The sequence below is a fragment of the Myiozetetes cayanensis genome, unplaced genomic scaffold (assembly GCF_022539395.1).
Source record: "Myiozetetes cayanensis isolate MyiCay16 unplaced genomic scaffold, myiCay2020 scf24, whole genome shotgun sequence".
NCBI lineage: Eukaryota > Metazoa > Chordata > Aves > Passeriformes > Tyrannidae > Myiozetetes > Myiozetetes cayanensis.
In genome coordinates this window covers 6,864,267-6,890,212 of record NW_026087456.1, presented here as the reverse complement: position 1 = coordinate 6,890,212, position 25,946 = coordinate 6,864,267, and the positions used below count along the sequence as shown (strand labels likewise).

Sequence of the window (25,946 nt, the reverse complement as noted above, 5' to 3'; positions counted from 1 at the left end):
ATGGAGATAAATTAGAGGAAGTCAGTTAATCCATCACTGGTCGATGGTGACTACAGTAAGCTCACAGTCATTGGATTTGTCTGTAACAGCTCATGGAAATATCAGAAAATGCAACGTATTGTCAAGAAAAAAGGAGAGAAGAGGAGTTCGGAGTGTTGCAGGTCAGTTTGCAACAGCATGGTGTCTAGGAAAATGAGACTACTTTTCTTGAGTAACCTTGCAAACTAAGGCATTTGAATAGCTGTTCATTAATACGATAGAACCACTAGTTAAAGTTTAACGAGTCAGCCTAAGAATGCTGTGCAATATTTCATAGCAACAGAGCTTGAAATATTTACTTACTTATTGTTTCCTTACCATTAATAATGAAATACCCAAGAGGTTGTTTGCATTCCTCTCATGTTAAACAAAGCACACTAATTTGTAGATTTAAATGGGTCACTTTTTCTGTCCAGACCTACCAGATATTTTAGGGTTTTTTTATATGAAGCAGCTTACCCCAATGTGAGGGTGAAGTGTATGTAGTTATGGGTGTGTTTCGGTGCAAGTTTCACAATTTGTTTTATAAGCTTGTTGTTTTCTGTCTCATAAATTCAGAAGTTCATGGGGAGCTGTGTTTGCTCACCGAGGGCTGTGCTCTTTGCAGAGCACACACCTGGCCAGGTGGGATTGAGTTTCTAAATACAGATATTCAAGTATTAGGTGTCAAAACAGAAGTGGCCTAATTTTTAGTGTTTCCAAAGGTTTGCAGCATCACCGGGGCGAGCAGGGAAACCGGGGACCACTGAGCCTTCCAGTGCCAGGCTGGAGCTCCCAGCTGGTAAGGCAACACTGTGGTCGGTGTAAACCAAGCTGACAGCAGACGCAGTGATGGTTAACAGTGTAAAGGCACACATCCCTCCTCTATCCCGCATGGCCAAGAGGGAGCAGACCAGGAACACAACCCCAGCGGAGGGAACAGCATCCCTTAACGTGAGGCTCTGGCACCACCTGCGGGCGGCCCGGCTGTCCACAACGAGTGTGTCCCAGCGTCCCTTCCCTCCAAGGCTCCCGGCGTGTGGATGGGCACGGCACAGCGCACGGTCGGACCGCAGTGCGCCCCTTCCCCTCCGGGACAGGCGCTTCCCATCGCCCCGGGACACACGGACACGCCGAAGGGAACCTGGGGGGGAGCGGCCATGTCACGGCCCGCCCCGGCGCATGCGCGGCGCCACCCCGGCAAGATGGCGGAGGCCGAGGAGTGAGTGCGGTGGGATGGAGGGAGGGAGGGAAGGAAGGATCCGCCGGGATCCGCGGGCACCGCGCGGCACCGGAGCTGGGGGCGGCGGCGGGGCAGCCCGGGAGGGGCGGATGGAGGATGTGGGGCCGGAATGTGACCGGGGTGTCCCGCCCGCAGGCCGAGGCGGCGGATCCCGCTGGTGCCGGAGAACTTGCTGAAGAAGAGGAAGGCGTACCTGGCCATCAAGGCCACCCAGGCCAAGCAGGCGCTGCTCAACAAGCGCAAGGTACGGCTGGTCGCGGGGGTCGTGCTGGCTCTGCTTGTCCTCCGAGGGAGGGAATCGCAATTCGCTGCAGTCGTACGGAAGCGATGCCAGTGATCGGCCTCCTCACCCAGGGGTTATCTCCGAAGGGAGCCTGAGCTCGGCTCTTCGCTCCCTGGGCATCTGCTCCGTGTGTCTGTGAGCCCCGTAAAAAGGGCAAGACTTTCTGGCTGGTTGCAGTGGAACAGAAGTGTATTGAAGTGTGTGAGTTGTTCTCTTGCATGAGAGGTGACCTGCTGGGATGTGTTTACAGCCACACACGGGGAACTGCAACGCTGCTGAGTTGTCTGCGCTCTCTGAAACCAGCTCACCTTTGTAACCCTTCTCTTAGAAGCATTATAAAGCTTTTTCAGTGAAGCCCTTTTTGATGGGATTATAGTGCCATTTTTGTTGGATACTGTGTTTGTGTTTTTAAACACATCAGTGGCTTGCTGTATTTTCAAGGTGGAAGTGAAAGCATAAGCAATAGTGTTAAGTAGCCACTCCTTAAGACTCTCATTAGAGAAATGACCTTAGTGATGAGGTTTTGATTAGGTCTGGCTGCTTTGAAAATTCAAACCAATTTATGGAGGATTTACAAGGTAAAATAGAAGATACATAACATTAGATGCTATAATTTAAAATGACTTTAATTTAACTAGTAGTGTTATCTTAAGTATTACTGTGTAACTCCCATGCATATTCAAGTCCTATTTGTATGATTTATGCACTATGATTTAGGTGGATGTATTCGCTCCTAAGTTAAGGATAAGCAATTTCAATTTAAAAAATGCTTTAAATTTTCCCATAATTCTGAAAAGTGTTTTTTTTCCAAGCCAACTGGATGTTTTGTGTATAAATTAGCAATATTTAATAATTACTTGAATGCTTGGATTTTTTTTGTATGTGTGTGTGTATGTGTGCCTTTCTAGAAAAGAACTTTATAAACAGTTATTTTCTGTTGGATGGTAGTTTTGAGTCACCCTATGGTATTTCTGTAGTATCTCCTTTGCCAAGATACAGGTGTTGTGTCTGGCTTTCCCAGCGATTGCTGAGCTGGGTGCGTAGCTGTGATCATCTGTGGCTGCAGATACTTCCATTTAATTTCTCCTGTGTCTAGAAGTATCCTGGGTGTTGCTGTTTTCCCTAATTTATATTCTTCATGGGGAAAAACTCGTTGTTCACTGTTCATAAATTATATCTAGCTGCCTCTGAATTCATGTGTTGTCCCTCAGTTGTGTCCCCCTTGGGCTTAGATAATCAAATTTATTTTCTTGTTACTGCTTCCAAAGCCGAAGGAACGTTGTTCCTCAAGCCCTGCATTTCATTTGGCCTGTCAGATGCAAACTTCTGAGACTGTTGGGGTGGGTGATACTTTCTTTTCCTTTTCACTGCAGCAGCAGAAGGGGAAACAAATCCAGTTCAGACGCCTTGAGACTTTTGTTCGCGATTCGTGGCGCAAGCGCCGCGATGACACCCGGCTGAGGCGCATGGAGCAGAGACCTGGGCAGGCGGTGGCGGCACCTCAGGAGCGCAAACTGGCCTTCGTTGTGCGGATTGTGGAGTAAGAAACTCTTCCTACTCCTTGCCTTCATTATTGCTGCCTCTTGTTGTGACACTTCTGTGCAAATGAAGCGCGATCATCACACTCATCTGAGGCCTTTCGTTGCTGCTGTCTTCATTACTAACAGTTGGGTTTTTTTCTGACTCAGTATTAAGGGAGTGACCAGGAGGGTGAAAAGAGCGATGGAGCTGCTGCGGCTGAGAAAGAATTTCACTGGGATATTTGTTAAACTGACCCCATTAACCCTGAAGTTGCTGCGGGTCGTGGAACCTTACGTGGCGTGGGGGTAAGTACCACTCCTGGGGCTTGGCAGTGGTTTGTATGGGAATGTTACTGCTTTTTGGTTCTCCATTTGGTATCACAGATCCATAGCTGGTCAAAGCTTAACCAAATTCATATAAAAAACTTGTTACTGTCTCTTGTCCTCAACATAGCTTGGTTACTACTTTCCCAGGAAGGATGGGGCTTCCCACTGCATTGTGTCTCTCACTGCAGAACCTGATTTTTTTTTTTGTACAGATACCCAAACCTGAAATCTGTACGAGAGCTCATCCTGAAACGGGGCCAGGCCGTGATCAAGAAGAAGAGGGTGCCTCTGACAGACAACATGCTGATAGAGGAACATTTAGGTGAGGAGGAGGGTGAGAAAATTGAGGAAAGAGTTGAGAGTTTACAGTCTGACCTGAGAGTGTAGGGAGGGAGAAGAATCTTGCCAGACTGGAGGGCTAGCAATCTGGAGCAGCGTGAGGAATGATAATACAGTTAGCCATTGCTTTTGTTTTTTTAATTTTTATTTTTCTGCAGGGGGCTGTGGTATTATTTGCCTGGAAGACCTTATTCATGAAATCTACTCAACTGGGAAGTATTTCAAAAAAGTCACGAAGTTCCTGTGGCCATTCCACCTGTCGGTGGCTCGCCACGCATCGCGTAACAAAGTGGGTTTCCTCAAGGAAATGGGAAAGCCTGGCTACAGAGGGGAAGCCATCAACCAGCTCATACGTCAGCTCAACTAGTCAGGTGAGTGCTGCCTGTTGGGTGAATTCTGAACCTTCTCCTTTACTCCCTTTCCTAATAACCATACTGCCATTGGACACGAGGGGTGTATCCCTTGTTTTTGATTCGTCACTCTACAAAAAGTGACCCTCAGAGCAGGGGAAACTAATGAGCGGTGTTGGTCACATTAGGAATCAGCACATCCTGTTGGAGACCTCCATGAAGTTTTGTGTTAATATGACTGACTGGCTTTTTATTTTCTTTCCTGTTCTGCAGGGTCTTTGTGAAAACTTCAGGATTTATAACCTGTTCCTTTTTCACATGTAACTCTAATGGACATTATCTATATGCAAGGATCCGCTATCTCTCTTGACTGTTTGTGCCTCTATAAAAGAAGAAACACAGAGATGATGATGGAGATGGACTTTGGGCTGGTCCTTCTTACAAGATAAATACTATTGGATACAAGAATGAACTTCCTTGAGAAATTTGACTTTTGCATCTCTGTTAAACAAGGTTTTTTATGCTCACTACTGCAGACTTCACTCCTTGAAGTGTACCTGCTTCTAGGTGTGAAGGTGTAGTGCAGTCCACCTGTTTAGGCTGAACAAGCAGAAGAAAACATCAGGTTTCTTTGTTACTGCAGTGCCAGCCCTCATAAATTTTTCAATTACCTAGATTGTATTTATTTAAAAAAAAAAAAAAGACATGATTTTGTGCTACTGATTGATTTACAGAAGACTGCCTTTCTACTTCTGCTAGACTGGGACTGCTGGAGAGAATTATTTCCTGGTAGGAAAGCCCAGAAGGTTTGTAATACAGTGGTGGGGTACATGTTATCAATGTTTTTTAAATAAACTTCTGGAATTATATTATTATAACAGAAAGAGTCCTACATCACTGTAAAAGAGTGGAAAAAGTCCAGTCCTTTGGCTGAAATTAATGTGGTGAAGGAAGGAACAGAAACGTGGAAGAGTCCGAAAGTTCCATTAACAGAGTTTTAAATCCCTAATTTCTTCCACTGCAGCAATGGGTAAGAACACAAGAAGAATGCTGTGCTGTCTAACAAATATGGAAAGCACTGTGCTTAATCATTAGCCCACTGTGACTATTTATACTGTTATTTGAAGACTTAAATGGGATCAAACTATTAATCCATAAATAGATTTCATGTTGACTGCACAAGACTTGATTCGAGAGTCAGAGGAAACAAGTAGGATGCCTTCAGGGTGTTAGCTGTATTACAGTTACAAACTAAGATTCAGCATTCATAAAACCATCTGAAATAGAAAGTACTGCAGACTCTGAATTACAGAATACTATAAAATTTGAAGCTTTATTCTATAAAACAAGAATACAAACATGGAAAATGCTTGACAGACACTACAGACAGAACAACACCATCCCCAGAACTAGAGCCCAGCGGTCATTAAAATACAAGGCTTCATGTATTTAAAAGTTTTCCTGATAAACAGCTGCTTTCACTGTACAAAAGGTACAAGAATTGTCTGGTTGATTCTTTTTAGTGTTATTTCTGGTAATAAAATAGCCCAAGCTTTTAACATGGAAACTGGCACCTCAGGAGTGAGATTTTTTTTTTAGTTGCCAGAGAGAACTTAAGCCTGCTAAAAGAATACAGTTTAAAATAATCTTAAAATACAAAATTATAGGAACTGAACACAATTCCAGCAGCTAATCCTAGATTTTGGCAGTTTTTCTAGTGAAGGCAGTGGTTTAACCCACCATTAGTTTAGCTCATACAGTAAAGTAAGAATTGAACTATTACCATGATGCCAGCTCAGTCTAGTGTTCTATCACATTATCACAAGCATGTTGAATTTTTTTGTGTCATACTTCAGCACGAGCAACAGTAATGGTGAGGTCATGGCTCAGCTGCACTATGAACAGAAACTATACAAGGTTATAGGATATATACACACACACCCACAAGCCCCCTCCCTGTATCCTAGGGAACAGAATCCCTCTTGTAAGCCACCATGGTGTTTACTTTGTGGATCGTGGTGGTGAAGGAACGCAGACGAACCTCTTCGGAATTGGTAATGAACTGTGGCCCTGACTCTTCCCACTTTTCTGGCACTGCCAGATCCTTATCTGTGTATATCAGCAAGTCAAAGGCACCTGTAAGCAAATGGCAACAAATTAATTAATAGTAATACACACGTAAAGAGATGGCGGGTTTGAAGTGCGCCTTCTAGCACTTGAACCAGTGTTCTCAGAAGTTACACTAATAGTTATGTGAAAAAAAACTATTTAAAACACGAAAACAAGTCATACTGTTATATTCATCTGAGAACACTCTAGTTTTCTCAAGTGTTGTGAATTTTTTTAAACACCTTAAAAATGCTGTGGAGCTGAGCTCTGTGTAACACAAGCCAGTCCACAGCTAGTCACAAATCGACTTACACTCCTCAGAACACACATAGTAGTTTCTTTAAGTTAGTTAAGCCACCCTGAATTCTGTCCTGATCTCAGTCTAACAAAGTGCTGTCTCAGAAACATGATGGTACATGACATGTAGTAATCAAAAAGCCTCAGAAAATCAGCAAAAAAATATTAGCTAAAATGGAAAAGCTGTTGAGGTTTTCCAAAAGTGTTTGTTTTCTTTAGTGACATTCGGAATACTCACAGGCAGATTCCAGCAGTGGCAGGAAAGTTACTGTGGCAGTTATTTGTCTGATGACAGAGCGAATTTCATCCTGAATTGCTTTCTGAGACTTTTCTCGGGGTCCACTGGAAAAGCAAGGAAACTCTGGTAAGAAAGAAAACTTCTACTGTGGTGACAGCTTCCTTTAAATACAGTTCTCTCTATTAAGCTCTGTTGGTCTGTTTGCTACAGTATGTTTATAGTAGTGACACTTTAAAACCTTAGCTAGGTAGACTTAAAAAAGTCTATAGCTGGTCTCCCTTTGTTGTTGTTTATGCAGCTTCCCAATATTTGTAAGGAATGTTACATTTATTCTCAGTCCAAAATGAAAGAGAGCACTTTGGCATAACAACAGGAAAGCAGCAGTTCTTTGGGTTATGTACCCAAATGTACAGGACTTTACATGCTTTGTTGAGGATTAAAAATCGAAGTTTGATCTGATGCTTGAAAAAAAAAAACAAAAAAACAAAACCTGACGATTATGTATGGTTTGATCATAAAACCACTAAGAAAGGAGGAACAAGTGAAGGAACAATTACATGGCATTGATCTTGTGCCTGCACAGCTCCTGGGGATAAGGAAGAGCAGGTGTGGAGGGGCTGCGTTACTCACTTGTCATCCTTCGCAGTTTTGTCACACTCGATGTCGAACTGCCACCGCTCCAGGACCTCGTTGTTCTCGATGCTGGAGATGACGACCACCAGGCGCTGCACGATGCACTTGTACAGCCACTCTGAAAGAAGCCAAGCGGTCAGTGACAGAGCGAGAAGGGCCAGCAGAGGCACACCAGGGAGGGCCCGGGAGCCTCCCCCGCACCTTTCATCTGCTCCGTCACGTTGTTGAGGTAGTTGGTCAGCTCGGGGTCGGTGGTGACCAGGAGGGTGAGCCCGTACTTCTGCACGCGGGTGAAGGTCTCGGGGGGGTAGATGCCGCGCTGGTAGAGGATGCTGTTGATTCCGTAGGCTGCGAGAGGGGAAGCGAGAAGATGAGGGAGAGAAACAGGGAGAGGAAGAGAGAGGGATGTGTACCACCGCCCCACCCCGCCGGCGGCCATGTCTCCCCACCAGACGCGGCCTCCCAGCCCTCCCCAGCCTCCCTCCCTCTCTCTCTCTCTCTCTCCCACCGCGGCCCCCAAGGCCACCCGCAGCCCCTCACAGAAGAACTCGGCGACGAGCTCGGCGCTGCCGCGCAGGGTGATGCCCTGGTGCTCCCGGCCGAGCTGGGGCTGCGCCATGGCCGCCGCTGCCGCCGCTGCTTCCCCGCCGCCCGGTTCGAATCGGGCCCCGCCCCTTCCCGCTGCCCCGCCCCGCCCCTCCTCGCGCGCGGCCGCGCCGAGGCTGAGGGGAGCGCGTGCCCCCTCACGGCGGGCCGCCGGCTCTGCCCTCAGGGAAAGGGGAGCGTCGCGCCCTTATCCACGGGGAAAAAAGGGCTGCGGCGTGCCCCGAAAGGCAGCTGCATCTTAGAAGGGGAAGATTTTTCCTCATGTTAAACTCCCCACCGGCTGTAGGTGCCGTCGCACCTGCTGGGCGGGTGCTGAGGGCAGCGCCCAGCGCGGGTGGGGCGAGTGAGGAGCTTCGCCCGGGAATGCCGTGGGAAGTCCGCTGTCAGCATTCCTTTAGGGACGTTCCACCGTACGAAAGCGCTTTTGAACTTAAAAATTACACTTTCCAGGTACGAACTGAATTAAGTTAATAGATCGCGTGTGGGTGATTTAATTTTTTCAATTTTGTGGTGGTGATCACTATGTAAATCATGTAGCGGTATCTAAAATAAAAATGGTATATTCTACAAAAACATGTGAAAAGGCAGGTGGGGAGAATCTGGGAAAGCAGGATGAAATGCAAGTTTTTCCTTATATCCGTTGAAACACCAAAATAAAGGGTTTAAGAGGCATGTGGGCTGTTGGGCTGCCTTAGGGAAGCGAAATTCCTAGTTGGTCAAACAGCTTAAATCAATCCTGTTACTACAGGGACACCACTAGCAGTGGCTAGTCACAACTGGAAGAAGCTCTGGTAGAGGTTAACAGGGAAGAGAGACTGAGTAAAACAACAAGGAATGTTGAAGTTTTTAAATACTATGAAGGGGAGAAGTTGCTGTCTACTGGGGTAGAAAGTAGATGGCCAGCTAATTAGCTGATAAAATCAATTAATAAGCAAGAAAATGAAAATTGAATGGATTTGTCGGGCATGGAAAAGCTGCAAATGAAATCTTTCCCTGAACGTGAGTTTTCTGAAGCATTGTCTGACACTACCTTATCTAAGCCTGGGTATGTTAGATGCCCATGTGGACCTTGAAAGAAACAAATCAAACAGTCTTAAAATGAAGTTATGTTCAAAACAGAAATATTTATACTGAGGATAAAAGCCATGTGGTGTGATTGCTTATTTTGTTGTAATAAACCACTTTCCCTCAAAAGCTAAGGCTTTCTCTTGGTTTCAGTTTTTGCTCCAAGAGGAGATATGGTTTGCTTCAAGGTTCATGCTGCTGTGATTAAAGCAAATGGTATAGTCCTGAAGTCATGTGCTGGAGTTCTGAAATGGTCTGAATAATTTAATTTAACCAAGAGAACTTTATTCTGGGTCTTGATCACTAGTGATTGTGTTAGACATAAATCCTCTGAATAAAATATTTCTGAGTGGCGTGTTTCAAAGCCTGTGGCAATGGAAGAATTTTTGATCCAAAGCCCAGCTTTTAGAAGTTAGATAGCTGTGAATATCAGCTGTTTTGTTTCAAATCTTACGTACTCTTCTGCTCTCAGTCATGTGTTCAAAATGGCCTCAATGCCCCTTTTTTTTTTTTTCTCCACTTGGCTCTTCACCCATTTTGTTTCCTCTGAGGTTTTTTGAGAGCTGCTCATTTTTGTGATAAATAAAAGACCTTGAAAGCCACGTTGCATAAGGCCAGGCAAGAACAGTAGAGCTTTTGATTAATACTTCACATATTTCTGCTCCAGCTATTTTACTGTTAAAACCAAATAGAAGAAAGAAATCCAGGTGGTTCTTGGTTTACCGAGTTGATTTCCCTGTGTTTCGGTTTGGATGGCTTGCAGGTGTGTGGTGGGTATGACCAGGTCCATTTGCTTATCAACAACAGACTTAGTTGCATCTTCATTACTTCTCCCAAGATTCACCTGGCAGGTACTGGGAAGGGTGGTGATCCTCAGTACCTCTGTTCAAATCCTAAACTTCCTGCACCTGGCACGCTATTTCAGAGTTTTGGATCACTCCTCTATCCCCAGTTCTGTACTGTGGTTAGCACTGTTTTCTGCCCTCATGTGCTCCCCTCTCCCTACCCAAAAAAACCTGACACCTTTGCACTTTTAAATTTTAATTTTTCTGTCTCTTTAGGGAAATAAATTCCCTTTTGCAGTGCATTACTAGTTTTCTTTCCATTTCTTTTATGTGCTGCTTTTTTTTTAAGGTAACCCAGGTCACATTCCCATAGTCATTCAGCAAACTAGAAAACATAACTCACTTGTAGAGTTCATTGCCATTATTAATTTATTTTTAACCTTCTGGATGATGGGCACAGGTCTCTCCTTCCAGCACAGCAAAAGGGTCTACGAAATGTGCTACAAAAGCCCTCATATGGTATTAACAGATGGTCATATTAAGCCTCACTAAAACGAGTTTTATCTTTTGTGGTAGATCTCAAGCAATTTTGAGTGGTTTCTTGATGTAGGGTAGGCCAGCAGCAGAGCCAAGTCCTATCACTGCTCCTTTATGTAAGAGTTATTTTTAAAACTTCCTAGTCTTTAAATCGTTTCCCTATCTTTAAATCACCCTGCTGTGTGTGAGCTTCTATACAGCTCTCATCCAGAATTCCGTGGTGATTTATTGTTATCTGGAATTAACTCTATATTTAATGTAAAATACTGCACTTTTTGTCAGACATTTTATTACCAAGCTCTTTTGTTTGTTTGTTTGTTTGTTTGTTTTGGTCAAGTTTGTTTTCAACAGTCTTTGTAGCATTAACGTTTTTCAGTGGTACTGAATGTACTTTGAAATTAGGCTTACTAGGCCGGGTACTTATTTCTTATGTCAAATGAAAAAAAAATTGATGTTTCTTTACTTAAGCTGAATGGTGTTCTTACATTGGCCTGAAAGTCCAGACAGTGGCTGCCTTGGACAGCGAAATAACATTTTGTGGATGTTGAGAGTTTTGAAAGCTCCTGTAGAACACTAGGTGGTATCATTTTCTTATTTGTTTGGGTGGTTTTTTTGTTTTCCCTAACACGTGACTTTTTTCTAAAGGATACACGGGTGAAAAAAATTTGTGATGGCTTTGCCTCTGAACTACCAGGAGATGGCACCAGGCCCACACATTATCTGCACCCTTTCGGTTTTTGTCTTGAAGTAGAGTGAGTTTTTCTTACTGTTACGTACTTTGGACAAGTTTTAGATGCATTTCTTTTGCTAGTTTGAAAAACATTGTTCCAGAACGAAGGAAATACTTGATGCCCAGTTTTGGCATTTACCTGTGGTTGCAGTGAAGGCATTCTGACAGGTGAACAGTTATTTTTAAACATTTCAAGTGAAGGTAGGAATCCTTTTTCATAATTGGGAAGAACAAAAGGGAATTGAAAATTCATATGAAGGCAGCAGGTAAAAGGAAGAGGTTGAGTTTTAATGGTCAAACCTGGCAAAGAGTGTCCAGAACCACAGTCCAGCTGCCATATTATTCTGTGTTTCAAGTACTTTATTTTCCATTTCATTTCACTTTGTGTAAGCCTTTCAGTACTGGTAAAATTTAAACTTACTGCGATCTCCTTCTCTGAATTAAACTCCTGACAGAGAACCTCTTTTAATATTTCTTCTTAATGGTCGTCACATTTGTTTATGTGACAGTTTCACTGTAAACAATGTTAAAAAACCCATAAAACAATATTGGTGGCAAACGATAACCTGCAACTTTTTACACATCACACATCTAGTGGTGGTGAAGTGCTGTAATCAAGAGCTTGGTGTAACACCTTAAAACGTACAGTAACAGAAACAGTTTGACAGACAGGGCCTCCATGTGGGTGCACACTTTGGAGTAAGCAAGGACTTAGAGCTCAGGAAGCACATTGTTCACTCTCACGTGTTCATTTACCTGTGATTTGCTGTGTCATGTCACTTTTTTTACCCCAACCCTGTTCTTCAGTTCCACGTACTTCAAAAAGGGGTTGAGGTGGTCAAAGTCCCATAAATAACCTAGGTTTGTAAAAGGTTGTGCTGTTTGTCTGGGCAATGCTCATCGGCTACCTCTGCTTGAGAGAGTTGTTCTGGTATGCATAGTTGGTATAAACTGACTTTTACAGCTGCTGGGCACGACTAGAACTGGAAAATTACCGACTTTATAGTAGAATGGAGAAATCTAAATGGGAAACTACTGACTGCACAGGATTTTAAGACCTCCTGAAGATTTAGACAGAGAATTCAGATACTAAAGGACCCATCTCTTGAGATGATGAATTGTGATTAAGCATGATTTAGCAGGCCTATTAGAGTGTTAAAGGCTCACAAAAAGCCACTGTAGCTACTTTACTAAATACAGAGAATACTCATGTGTGAGCTGCTGTGACAGGGGAGTAACCTGTGTTTGTGCACAGATGACAGTGCTCACCTTTGCAGACCTTCTGAGAAAGCAGTGACACACTTTTCAACTTCACAATTCAATTCTTGATGTGATTTTTAAAGCATTTTGTAAAACTTGATTGAGTTGTAATTTGCAAATGGCTCAAGGGCCAATTTTTGTTCGCTATTCAGTATTAGTTAATAATGATCACAAAACAGTGACCTGTGTAGTGCTATTTCAGTTTTTCTTTCTACAGAATCTTTCTGTTGTGTGAAATCACTCTTGTTGTTTCTTAAAACAGGCAGTCTCAGTCCCTGCTCAACCCTGTCATGACCTTTTTCTACCTTTCTTTTTCTGGCTTTAGCCCTTCTCTCAGTCTTTGAGTGGAGGAGAAGGGCATGGTGTGGAGTGGGACATTAGAACTGCGTGTCTCCCTTATTTGCTCTTGAGATTTGTAGTGTGAAATTATCAGTGTCTTTACCAATACTAAGGTGAGGTTTCATGGGATCAACCTTTTTATTTGGTGAAGGTGCCTGAGAATGAATTTTCTTATATTTGGCTAAATTTTCTTATATTTGGCTCACTGTAATCTTAACTGGAACACTAGAAACCAGCTTTATGTTGGAATAGGGTTGTCCTTTACAACCGGACTCATTTTTGTGAAGCAAAATAATTGTTCCCAGAAAAACACATTCCTTCTCCACCAAACCTCCGTTCTGTTTGACACACTGATTGTTCATTTTCTGGGAATCTAAAAATCATTTCTAGTGATTTATGGACTGCTGTTGCTAATATTTCCATGATCCTGTTAAAAGTGAGTGCTTTTTCCTCAGTGGTTTGTTTTTGTGTTTTAAAGAAGTAAAATGTCAATTAAACTAAAACCAGCTCTAAATCATGTATATACCGAAATTGGCAACAGCTCACTGGCAGATTTTATAAGTTATCAGAATCTTTCCATATCTGAGGAAAATGGAAAACAAAGTTCTAAATAACGTGAGGAACTAGGAAAGGTGTAAATTTACATGATGCGTGGAAGTGAAATTGTCACAAGTAAGTCAAACTTTAAATATTCCTCTTTTGTATTTACTGTGTTACATGCTTTTGCATTATTCTATCTCAAACAAGGTTTTCTATATAAATATGTATAAATATAAATATGTATATATACAGACATTTGCTCTGGTGAATTTGGTTTCCTTTTTCTGTGATGCCTTTTCCAGAAGGGAAAAGGTTACAATGTAATTCAACATGTGCTTATTCATAACACGATATTTCCAGCACATTGAAGGAGATACAGACCCACAGAATGGCTGAGGTTGGAAGGGACATCTGGAGGTTATCTTGCCCAACCCCCTTAACTCAAACAGGATCATCTAGAGCAGATTTCCCAGGACTGTGTCCAGGTGGCTTTTGAATATCTCCAAGGATGGAGATCTTCTCTAGGCTAAACAGTCTCAGCCTTTCCTCACAGGAGGTTTATACCTTTATGATGATTTAAATTAAAGTCGCTGTTAAAGAGGTGATACTGAAGTATTAAGAACTGCATTCTTGGAAGTACTGCCAGATAGTATGAATAGAGAAAAGGAAAGAGAAATGAGACCTGTGCAAATGGATTCTAGAAAATCCACAGGACAAAGAGGATGGCTTGGAAATGGATTCAGTGAGGCCTGCTAAGCTGCAAACCTCCTTCAACCTTTGCCTGCCTTTAGGACATTCATAACAACCCCTGTGAGAATTATCTGACATCTACCAAAGACCGAGACATACCATTTCCCACGTGGGTGTTAGTAAGGTTTCTCCCTGTTCATGAAAACTGTAGAAATGTAACATCTTTTTGACCTCTGCTGTTTTGATAAAAATGTTCGAAGGGGTCTGGCAGAGCTTTAAAGTTGTTGTGAGGGATGGCTCAGTCATGAATATATACATGATACATGAGTGTGTAACTCCTGCTTCCTAAGAGAGCAGCTTTTCTACATTCTGACTTAGGTCTTTAGGCTATTTATTTTATGATCACAGCCCTGAACTCTGCTAAGAGCTGTTTCTAGGGGTGATTGTTAGAATCAGGGAGGATGATAATCTGAAATAAAAGGATAAGAAAGTGCAGCTGTTTGACATAAGGAATGCTGATGGTTTCTAAGGCTTGCTGTCCATGGGTGGAATATACCATCTGAGGAAAGCAGGATTGTCCAAACCAGGTATCCTCTATTTATCTCTTCTGTTTGTTTGTTTGTTTGTTTGTTTTTCACTTCCCTGCAGTGGTTTATTTCTTTAGAGGGAAAAAATGAAGAAATCCAGTCTGTTTTCAAAGTACAGGGAAAACAGAGATGCCTTATTTCCTTCAGGATCTCTAGAAGAGGAGTGTAGGTAGAAATATGAGTTGGAATTGCAAGATTTTTTCCAACCAAATTCTGTCATATGCTTTTAATTGTGTTCCCACACACTCAGTTAGTTGGCTGGTGGCTGGTCAAGAGACAAGGCCTCCTTTTAGACGCATTTCCTTGTCTGTGGTTGCGTTTCAGTGGTACTTTGGCACGTTTGGGACGTTACTGAGGTTGGCATGAGAACGTGCCAAGCAGTGAGCTTACCAGTTTTTATTTTTACTGTTTATGCTTTGCTCAGCATCACTGAACCAGTACACTCAGGAAGACCTGGTGTGTTGTTGTTTTTTTTTCTCATCAGTCTTAGAACAGATATCTGACCATCCTGTTCATCTTAGCAGCCAGCTCAGGAAGGAAATATAAACTCCTGTGTGAACAGGACCTAAGCTGCAAAGAGGTAACACCAGTCACATGGGTCTTTCTGGTACAGCTGACATGACATTGCAAACAGCGAAGAACATCTTTCCTTTCTAATCCAAAGTGGAAAGTTCCAATCCAAGCTATTGTTTTTCCATTGCTTACCATATCCCAGTTGTGCTCCTGGTCCCAGTGAAGTCTTTTCTGCATGTTATTTGTGGTTTTATTTAGCATGCCTGACAAAGCAGAAATGTGCAGATGACACTGCTCAGTACTTCTTTACAAACAGATTGTTTGCACTATTTTTTCACTTTAAGTAAGATCTGTCTTTTTTATTTTTTGAATCTGCATATGTTGACTTTTGGAGAGTTGAGTGTTTTGATTCCCACAGAGAAAACTATAAATAAACACAATATATGTTACATGGGAGATAGATGTGTGATTCTAATGCATCTTGTAGCTTTCCTAAAATGTCAGATTTAGTGTATTTTCTTATGCATGTTTTTCTTCTGATGTCATCTTTTTGTCTTGTGGGAAGCTGTGCTTCAGGAAAAAGCTGTGTTAAAAATACAGTTAGAAGGAAACTGATCTTAAAGTAATCCTTTGAGTCAATTAAATAATACTGATCTCAGTAGAACATCTATTAGTGTACATATGATGTTACTGCTAATACAGCATGAATTTATTATGGCCAGGGGTAGCCCAATGAATTCCAGATGAATTCACAATAGCTGGATTCTTAAAATGCTACCAGGTTTACTTCAGGTTTTCTGTTTCCATGTGTAATTAATACCAGAACCCAGCACTGCTACCTGCTCCTATTTTAAAAAAATAAAAATAAAATAAGAATATATTTGACATTAAACTCAAAAATTGAAAAGCTGTTCCTGATTCTTGGCATTAATAATCTAAAGTACCAGTTTTGAAGCCACCTGAATACACTGCTTTTACATAATTTAAGGTTATTACTGGTTTATCTCCTTCAACCAAAATACTCCAAACCATTTCAGCATAACTAGCTAGATTAGTAGCTTACTTGAAAAATTATTCATATCGTATTGAGATATACTTAAGTGTAAAATTAGCTACAAAGCTGTACTTCAGGGATAGCTATGAAAATAAAATGTGTTTTCCAGGATTTGGTAGTCAGACAGCCTAACCCCAGGTAGAAAACTAGCAGCTTCTTCTCATAAGGGTGGGAAAATCTGTTTAAATTGGTACATTTTTTTAAAAAAGAGACATGGAAACTTGAACAATTTCACACTGTCATGGATTGTATTGATAAGTTATTTTTCTAGAAATGACATGTGATTGTTAGAAGCTTCACCTACTGAAGTTCAGCGTTTCATGTGGCACATTAGGTTTCACACTGGAATGAGTCTCCTGCTGTGTCTGGCCCTGTGTAACATCCCACATTTTCAATTCCATTATCCCGCTTGGTGCTGGCCGTTACCAGAACCAGAGGATTTCCCTGGTCTCTTTTTTCCATCAGCCTCCACCATATGGCTCTCCCAGCCTTTCCAGGGATGGCTGGAGCAGATGTGTGAGTTGTGCGCACTTCATCAGAGAGCTCTGCACCAAGGACATGGCAAAACTCATCTCCAGTAACTGTGTGATGTATTGGTTATGTGATGATGTAAATCAAATCCTGGTCCCATCAGGGCTGCTTCTTTCATGCAGAGGACGTGCACTGATAGTGGGGAGTGAGGGAGCAAGTGGGGGTGTGGTCTTTTGCTTTCTCTGTATAGCAGGAGAAGGATACTTGTATCATAATTGTGAAAGCAGCCAGGTTTTACTTCCAGCCCTCATTGTAGCACTGAAGTCTGGTGTGTATTTACACCAGCGCTGTTTTCTCGAAGTTTGCCTAATCCTGACAGGGAGGAAAATTTACTAAATTCCTCCCAGCTCTGAGATTCATAGTCCCATGGCAGCTTAGAGGAGAGGATGAGGGTGAATATAAAATGTATGTGAAGTGTCAAGAGACTGAGAACAGTCCCTGCTACTGAATAAGAACACATTTGCCCCAAAGATTTAACAATTAGCTTGTAACTCCCAAGCAGAGAAAGTATAGGACACACTTTTTCCTTACACAAGCACAGTGTGAGAAGAAAGGCCACATCGAGGTCTGTGGAATAGTGCTGGATGGCAGGCTTGGTATGGGCATTCCTATCCCTGGGACTTCCAAATATGCAGGAAGAGAGTGCTCTGCTTTTCCTCTGTTTTTCATTGAGTCCAACCAGCTCCTGTGTGAAAGCTCAGGACAGAGCTGGGTGATGAGCTAGTGCAGAGCTGCCAAACATCAGGAATGTTGCCCTAGGAAGTGGTGCTCACAGAACCCATCAGTAACTGGTGTCCTGTTAACACCTACTGAAACACTTCCATACCAGTGACACAGGCTGTGGGATCAGGGCACCCTTAGCAAGTTTGCAGATGACACGACAGAAGGAAGGGATGCCATTCAAAGGGACCTGGATAAATTGGGAAGTGGGCCCACAAGAACCTCATGAAGTTCAGGTCTGAGTGCAAGGTGCTGCATCTGAGTCCGAACAATCCTAGACATGAGCACATACTGGGAGATGAACTCAGTGGAAGCAGCCCTGCAGAGAAGGATCTGGGGCTTCTCGTGGATGCAAAGCTGAACATGAGCCAACAGTGTGTGCTCACAGCCCAGAAGGTCAACTAAATCCTGCACTGCCTCCAAAGAGGAGGGGGCAGCAGGGGATTGTCCCCCTCTGCCCTGCCCTCGTGAGCCCCCCACCTGGAGCACCGCATCCAGCTCTGGGATCCTCAGCACAAGAGAGACGTGGGCCTGAGGAGGACCATGAAGAAGATCTGAGGGATGGAGCACCTTTCCTACAGAGACAGGCTGAGACAGCTGGAAAAGAGAGGGCTCTAGAGAGACCTCATTGCAGCCTCCCAGTACTTAAAGGAGGCTTATAAAGAAGGGGGTGTGGACTTTTTATCCTGGCAGACAGTGATAGGGCAAGGGGGAGCAGTTTTAAGCTGAAAGAGTGGAGATCTAGATTCCATGTTAGGAATAAATTCTTTACTGAGAGCATGGTGAGGTACTGGAACAGGTTGCCCAGAAAAGCTGTGGAGGCTCCATCCTTGGAATTGTTCAAGGCCAGGTTGGATGGATCTCTGAGCAGCTTGATCTAGTGGGTGACATCGCTGCCCATGGTGGTTTTAACGTGCTTAAAAATAATTTTTGAAGCCTTTTGAAAAAGGAATGATGAGGAAGTATTGAATGGAGATAGAAACACCAACAAAAGCGAAGAATACAGAAGGAGATTGTAAAAGAGAGAAGGGAATAAAGATAGAAAACAAAAGAAAATTAAAAAAAGAGAATCCTCTCAACTCCCTCAAAAGAAAAAGACGGGATCGAAAATAAGTTTCACATATGCAAGGTTTTATGTAGGGTTGATGAAACTTAGACCTGATATTGCTGGGAGTAAGTCCAGTTGGACTAGTGGATTTGTACCTGATTACAGCAGGGAAAAATGCAAAAATGTAACTTTCCTTTTTTTTCTGACAGTGTTCAGTGATTTATGAACTAGTCTGTTTTCAGAAAGGAGTTGTCTCAGGGATTCACTGAGACTTCAGCTCCAAAGTGCCTATAGCATTTCAAGATTTAAGCTTAATTTCGGAGGTGTTTGTCAATGAGGAGCTTAAGGTTCACGAAGCATTTGAACGTCAATGCTTTTGAGAGCAATATCCATTAAATTTTCTAGAGACAATGCAATAACCAGAAAGGATAACAACGGTTGTGTTGAACAAAAGGAATTTTTGCTTCCATTTATGAGTAAAGAGAAATAAAACGTTCATCTTTACAGGCAGGAATAAACCCTCCCCAAAACTGACCACCATAACGGTGGAAGAAAGCACAGGCGTCCTGCGCCTTTTCCTGCACGGCTGGAGGCAGGAGCTGCGGGGCTGTCGCTGGAATCGCCCTGCAGCAGCTGGCCGTGGGGAGAGCCCTGCTGCCGCCTCCCGCTGCGCCGCGGGGCATTCCAGAGCACAGCCCCTGGTGGCCTGAAGGAACGGCCTCATTTGCTTTAATTTTACACCCGCTGTAAAATCAATCCCGAATCGTAATATCTAACCTATTATTGACACCTCATCCCGCGGGGAAGGGCCGGGGCTGACTGTTATAAGCAACCACTGATTTTGCCCAGGCCCTCAGGGCCTCCTGTTGCGACTGAGGCGAATGTTGCTAATAAACGCCTCCTTCAAAGTGACTTTTCCAGCTGAATCGGAGGGATTCCAGTCACCCATTTGATGGAACTTTAACCAGAAACGTGTTGGACAAATTAAATATGGGTTAGCCTCTTGCTCTGGACTGTATCAAGGGCCTATAAATGCAAAATGTTTGAGGCACGGAAGACCGTGCTCTGTAATTAACTATTGTAACTCTCCTCACAAATCAAAAGCAGCATAACCCTGCCGAGTTCAGGGTGTCAAGATGTGGGCACTGAAGGGGTTTAGAGAAGGAAGAAGAGGAAAGAAGAATAGGAGGAAGGCGTAAACAAGATTTTGCATACAGTGTATTACTGTTAGCTAATCTCAGCAACCTTGAACTCACCTTGTAATGGACAAGTCACAAGATCAACTACTTTATTGCATGTATTCAGATTTGAGTCTGAATGTTTACCCTACTGGGGAAAAAAAAAAATCTCTAGACTTACCCACTTGGAAAATAATGATGAGCTGGAAGGGTTTTGCCAACTATGTATAGTGGTTTTATCTTCCTTTGGGTTGCTCCTGGGATATTAAAAATTTAGTTTAAAAGAGCTATTCATTGGGCTGTTTGACAAGTTGAAAATGGCACAGCTGGTATCAGCAAACATGACTAATAGGCAGTCTGTGGAATGTAGGATTTTTAGAGCAGGTATCAGATAGCTTTTTTTGTGTCCTTAGTCAGGAGTCTGGTGCTTCAAAACAGGACTTTTTAATAAAGACAGAAAAGGGATTTGATGAACAGATACTGAGACTTATATTTTAATCTGGACCAAAATATCATTTTAATCCAAGTGCAGTGAAGTATTTGAAAACATGTTTATTGAAGAACTGTCTTAAATTCTGTCTCAAAGTTAATTGTAAATGTGCTATAATTCTTCATTTTCTTGGAAAACCTGGAAAAGTGCAGTTTTCAGTGTCACTCATGCATACATATTTCATAAATGATAAATTTGAAAGTAGTGAGACTTAAATTTAAGCTGTTATGCCATGATACTGTTTGCACAGAAAAGGCTGTTTATCAAAGCAGATACCTCTTAGCTTGTGTCTTAATTTTAAAGTATTTAAAATTAAATACTTTACTTACGTTACTGCTCACAGCAGTAGGGAGAGAAGGACAGAATAATTTGCTTTTTGCATAAGAATAATGATACTTATTTCATCTTGTCCTTCCCACGTGGAGTGTATGGAGAGAGGGTAAGTGGTTTCCTCTCCTTCTCAATCTAAAACTGCTTCATATTACTTGTGATGTTTATAACACCAGGATATTGGTAAAGGGCTTCCATATCTTGGCCAGAAAGTCTTGGGCAGTAAATACGTCTGTGTGTGTGTGATGTGTGCAAGTGAATCTGGTGTATAAATACAGGAGCCAGGAGGATAATCAAATGCTCTTTTTCTATTAGACAGAATTTAGATTTATAATACCGCATTTAGGAATACATCTAGGAGTGATAAGTGTAAAACCAAGAGATGGTTTTCCTAAGTTCTGTGGATCGCAAGGCAGGACTTCTGCTGAAAACACTGTTGTCAGCTCCCTTCCCTCGTGTTCTCAGACACCCTGGTTGTTAGCACTGATAACAAACGCTAATCCCAGTGAACAGAGCTAGGAGAAACAGCAGCTGAGGAAAGGCACTTACTTTGGAAACTTATCTGAATCTTTGAAATGTTCCTGGAAAGAGACTGGGACCCTGAGGTGGGTCGGGTATTGCACTGGTAGCTCTTGCAAGGCAGGGAGCAGTGAGGTCCTGTGTTCCTCCATCTGCCCCCTTCACATCACAGGCTCACAGCTAATTAATCAGTGGTGATTTCCAGATGGCCTTCCAGATCAGCCTAGGGCTGTGCAAACTTCAGCAAGGAAGCATGACAGAGCTCCATTACAGCTTCTCTGCTGAAAGAAACACAATGTAACCGTTCCTACTGTCCTCAAAAGGCTGGAAAACCAGGAGCTGTAGCTTCAGAGAGAACAACACTGTGTTCAAACTCGAGCACAATTGATGTTTGGCATGAACACTTTTCTGTAATGTGCAGACTTTCATATATAAGCTCTTCTATTTCAATTTCATGATAGTGCTAGAAAACTTTTAATATTTCTTTTTTCCCTGCACTGCATCAAGGATAATTTTGGAACAGCCAACTACTCATGGTTCTGAGGTTACTTTGGTAATTGATTACTATGGTTGAATCACAAGTGTGTTGGAATGTTGCTAACAAGTGAAAAGGCTTCAGTACAGTTCATAATTATTTGCAAACTGAACGTTTGCATCTGTAAACTGTAGCTTCATCCAAGTATTTGAAGAACATCTACTGCTCTAAGGAATATTGTCAAGTGTGGCACTACCGCACTTGGTGGACATCATTGCAGATAAATGTGTTTTGATGTGTATTGTCCAGCAACTAGAATTTGTTCATGGAAACAAAATATTCCTGAACACTGTGTTGTGTTTTACATCACTGTTCTGTTTGATACTACCCATAGAAGGTGTTGGTGCAAACATTGCTTTTTTTTAAGCTTGCAAAAGGATGGGGTTTTTTATACTGGAATCACTAAGCTGATCTTCAGGTGGTTTTAGAAGACACCTGATTTTCCATTGTCGTGCAGAGTATCATAAGACCCCCAGTTCTGTGCCTCTCTTAGTGCAGATGAAAAAGAAAGGATTCTATATAAGAAACTATTTAACAATTGTTGTTCAAATGATGGTGCTAAATCCAGCTTTTATTAAACTCACCACCACGGAAAATTTAGGTGAGATGTGGCCAGGGATGTTTATTATGAGAATAAGGGTTTGTGTGAGCTTGTTTTTGAAAATGAGATGTGGGGGATGCGAACTCCCACAGATGTGACATTGAACAGAATGTTTGCACAAGCCCTTGCAAAGGAAAACACCAACTCTGAGCAGCTACATTGCATAGTCTGAATATTTCTACTATTTTCCTGTGTTTGTTATTTTTTTTTCATACCTTGACTCTTAGGGGCCTTCATTTGCTGCTTAATATAGTTATGAGGAGATGGGAAATGGGGGGGTTCTGGAAAGTGAGTGATAATAAGCATTTTAAATTGAGTTTTATCTGGTGGGAAACCCAAAACTCTTTTTAGAAAGTCTTGGTTTTCCTCTGGATTTTTGGTATATGTTTTCTGAAATATCTGTCCATTTTGGACCTAAATAACATGTTTCATTTGAGGAATAAAAGTTGGTTCCTTATGGTCTCACAGCTGTCTGAGGAACTATTACAGATTATGAACTGTTTATGCATTTTGTGACAGCTGGCAGGACTGCTCCTCAAAACCAGCAATAATAACCAAGTGCTGGTTTATTTAAATTGATGTGTGCACATATTTTACTGTTGTACTGGCCTGTCTCTGTTATTACTTGCTGTCCACCACATTTGTTAGTAAGAATATAACAATGAATTCATGGAAACCTAATATTTCTTTTGCATGCTGAAGAATATTAAAAAAAAACACACTGTCTTGGCAGATAATACTTATCTGATGGGAATTTCTAAAACATGTACTATTAATGTAGCCTTTGCCTGAAATGATAAATACCTAAATGTTTAAATGGGTGAGCAAGAGGAGGCAGAGCTACCCTTGGACCTACTTTGGTGGAACTAGAATTTTGTATCGTTTCCTCAGTGAGTAGAAAACAACAGAATTTGAATTTCTTTATCTCCCTGCTCTTTGTTCAGTAACTCTTAGGTCAACACAAAGGAGGTAGGAAGATTGGAGCTACAGAACAGTGGAATGTACCAGACAGTGATATTTTAATCTTGCTTGTCCTGAAGAATCAAACCAAGAAAACAATGCTCTGAATATATAATAATCCAGGACAGTGAGTGTGCATAACGAGAGTACATTAGCATAACTAATTACAAAATGTTGTAACATCTTTCTGAGCTTTTCCTCTGTGGATGGATTTGATGTAATGGATGGCTAAGACTGCAAATTCTGGTTGACTGGACCTACAGAACAGCTTCTGTCCCTCAGATGCAGCGCTACAATGAGCACTCCCATAAGCTGCAATTGTTCTCATTGTAGTATTTGTAGAGAGGAGGAAACTTCCCCATTTTTCTTTTTCTGTTTGCTGTTCTCTTACTAGTTTTGCAAATGACATATTACAATGATTTCTAGAAGGAGGCAGAGATGAACCTAAGCAAATATTTTAGGCTGTGACATGAAGGACAAACATGACCACACAACCTGTGGTAAATAGATTCTGATCTGTAGAAAGGGGTAGAAGAAAATGATGCCTGGCATACTCATGGATTTTCCTGTGGCACAATCAGTGCTGTGTTTGTCTGTTTATTTTGAGGCCACAGAGTTTAGCTGGATTGAAACAAATTACTAAACTGTGCGCAAAGATTTTTTTAACCTTTTTTTTTCCCTCTCCGATTCCCACCTCCTCTTCTGTGGGTTTTTGTGCCTCTAATTTCCATTTCTTTTCCTTCTACAACTTCGGATGATCTCTCAGCAAGGAAATTCAGTGTTTCCTTTAGTCCAGACTGAAATCTTTGTCATTCTCCATTGGCTTCTATTCTTGAAAGCCTTACTGTCAACTTGGCTCAATCCACATAAATTTCCAGACAAGCATCTTGCACTGTTTTCTAAGTTGTCCTTCATGTTTAGAAGTAGCTCCCCATGAGTTAGCAAAGGCATTTCAAAACTGTCCTTCAGCCTCTGACATTTCTGCTTTGTCATGAGGTCCACAGAAATACTGAAAGCAACTTATGTAGATGATGTGCCTAAATAATTGATCATCCTAATTGTTTTTGTTGTAGTTTTGTATATTTGTCCCCATTTGGGGGCAGCAGCTATATATTCATATTTGTTTAGGAAACAATTTGGAGCCCCCTCAGTCATACAAATAATTTTAATAATGAAAAAGTTTTAGAATCATGTTGTTGATTAAAGGCAACATAGGGTATCACGTGAATTATAAAAAATGGAGACATTTATTTTCATCCGTGCAGAAGTTCAGTACAATCTGGACTCCTTCTATATTCCACGTGACTTTGTGCTTTTATTTATGTTAGCTCTCATTGGATACCCTCTGCTTTTCCTCCACTCTTACACTGGCTAAAGTTGGGGGGAATACTCTCTGGGGGTCACAGTGTATTGCTTTCAAGTTCTCTACTAATGGCTTTCACTTCCCTTTCATACTGTTTTAATACATTGGCTTGACTGTACCTCTGTTTTTCCTTAAGCCTCTTAAAGAAATGGCTGCCTTAGTCTTCTTGTTAAATTTCTAAGCCAGTTGGACAATGAACTTTGCCAGATCTTCCTGCTGATTTATTGAACTGAAATCTCCCCGTCCTCCAGGGCATGCACTCTGATTTTTATGTATAATAACCTTATTTACATTGCTCTTTCTTAGTCCTGGCCAAGGAACCCTCCTATTCTCCCAAATGGAGTACTATGAGTGCTGGAGCACAGTGCATCATTTTTAGTTGGCTGGCCTTTTGGAGATCTAGGAGTTGCTAATCACAAGGGTTTCCTGAGTGCTTAACAAACACACATCTGCCCTTTGGACTCCTTTGACTGACAAAGAGCTGCTCCACTAAATGCATCTGGGTTTCCTCCATCTGCACAAGATTATTCCCGATGAAGTTTCTGTATTTTTCTCATCTACTTCATTTCAGCAAAAATGGAATGTGAAAGGAAGTGAAATTTGTTGCATTAGCCTAACAGCTCAGTTGTTACAAGTGACATAATGAAGAACAGTGCTCTTCAAGGAAGGAGAGTGAGCTTGGATCCAGAAACATGGGCTGTTGAAGTCAGGCACGGCACTGGTGGTTAAACCAGAGCCTCAAACTCTAACTAAAAGAAAACACCATTTTACAAGTAAATCCAGCATGGGGGACTACTGAGTTCCTGCTCTATAACCCTTAAGCTTCTCTGTAGGCTTCAGCTCTCTTAAAATCCCCTTTGCCCCATATTTTTTTTTTTAAAGGGATAATAATTATAAAATTACTTTGCTGCAGAAGCAAAGATCTGCTACCAGAATCCTGGAAAACCTCTTTTACCTGGGAAAACTTAGCTTTTGGCAGTGTATCTACCTCAAGTACCAACAGAAAGAGGAGGGGGGAAGAAGAAATAGCAAAGTTGGCAAAGAATGATGTGATTTTTTTGATTTTCCATGAAAAAATTATACACTGAATAAAATCATCGACTTAAGTGGGAAACTATAACAACCCTTTCTTGGGGGATAGGTGATTAAATGGTTTTGGGTGGGGAAAAGTGGCTGAGACGCAAATTGCTGATTAGAACAGCTAACACTGCTATGTTCATGAGAGCCAAACCAAGAAATCAGAGTTAGGTAAATAATTAATCCATTCCTCCCTGCACACCTTGATCAACCTTCTACAGCATTTGATCTTCTAACTTGGCTTTGAGGAACTTTAGACAACTCTTCTAATGCTTTTCAGTCTGCTTATTTCTAGCTTTTTCAGCCAATGGCAAGGACTTCTATTTGTCTCCAAAATCTGCAACTTTTATGTGCTTCCAAAGCTGTTTCCCCCGTAGGTACACTCTTAAAGTCTCTCCCATGGAATAAGAAGTCATCTTTCATTCTTAGTAGGTTGTCAGCTTAAAGGCACTAAAACAGTTTAGGAGATCCAGGCATATGGTGTCCTCACAAATATACTGGGGGCAAGATGGGCTTAATCTGTGTATTGTC

At 41.9% G+C, this 25,946-nt stretch overlaps 2 protein-coding genes across 9 annotated transcripts in view; one reads left to right on the top strand and one right to left on the bottom strand.

The window, feature by feature from the left end:
• Window positions 1-1,151: 1,151 nt before the first annotated feature.
• RPL7L1 (ribosomal protein L7 like 1) overlaps window positions 1,152-25,946 on the top strand; it is a 50,788-nt gene continuing 25,993 nt past the window's right edge. For 6 of the 8 annotated variants that reach the window (XM_050320470.1, XM_050320472.1, XM_050320473.1 and 3 more), the window contains exons 1-8: window positions 1,152-1,240; window positions 1,397-1,505; window positions 2,918-3,084; window positions 3,233-3,370; window positions 3,604-3,713; window positions 3,889-4,101; window positions 4,354-5,572; window positions 7,371-7,586. In XM_050320470.1, the coding sequence (XP_050176427.1) occupies window positions 1,179-1,240; window positions 1,397-1,505; window positions 2,918-3,084; window positions 3,233-3,370; window positions 3,604-3,713; window positions 3,889-4,097 (795 nt within the window). In that variant the 5' untranslated portion in view covers window positions 1,152-1,178 and the 3' untranslated portion in view covers window positions 4,098-4,101; window positions 4,354-5,572; window positions 7,371-7,586. Of the gene's footprint in view, window positions 1,241-1,396; window positions 1,506-2,917; window positions 3,085-3,232; window positions 3,371-3,603; window positions 3,714-3,888; window positions 4,102-4,353; window positions 5,573-6,705; window positions 7,587-25,946 lie in introns of all 8 variants that reach the window. The other 2 variants (XM_050320476.1, XM_050320475.1) reach the window with 2 other exon arrangements.
• On the bottom strand, window positions 5,400-8,034 carry MAD2L1 (mitotic arrest deficient 2 like 1). Its single transcript, XM_050320477.1, has 5 exons — window positions 7,898-8,034; window positions 7,559-7,705; window positions 7,355-7,475; window positions 6,725-6,828; window positions 5,400-6,216 (listed from the first exon to the last, which is right to left on the bottom strand). Exons 1-5 carry the CDS (start codon window positions 7,974-7,976, stop codon window positions 6,044-6,046), a joined length of 624 nt encoding a protein of 207 aa, XP_050176434.1. The 5' UTR covers window positions 7,977-8,034; the 3' UTR covers window positions 5,400-6,043.

Coding starts and splice junctions, on each gene's coding strand:
- MAD2L1 (XM_050320477.1), bottom strand. CDS start 7,976: ATGGCGCAGCCCCAGCTCGGCCGGGAGCACCAGGGCATCACCCTGCGC. Junction 7,476..7,558: donor CGTGACGGAGCAGATGAAAG/GTGCGGGGGAGG, acceptor GGCTTCTTTCAG/AGTGGCTGTACAAGTGCATC. Junction 6,217..6,724: donor GCCACTGCTGGAATCTGCCT/GTGAGTATTCCG, acceptor ATTTGCTTACAG/GTGCCTTTGACTTGCTGATA.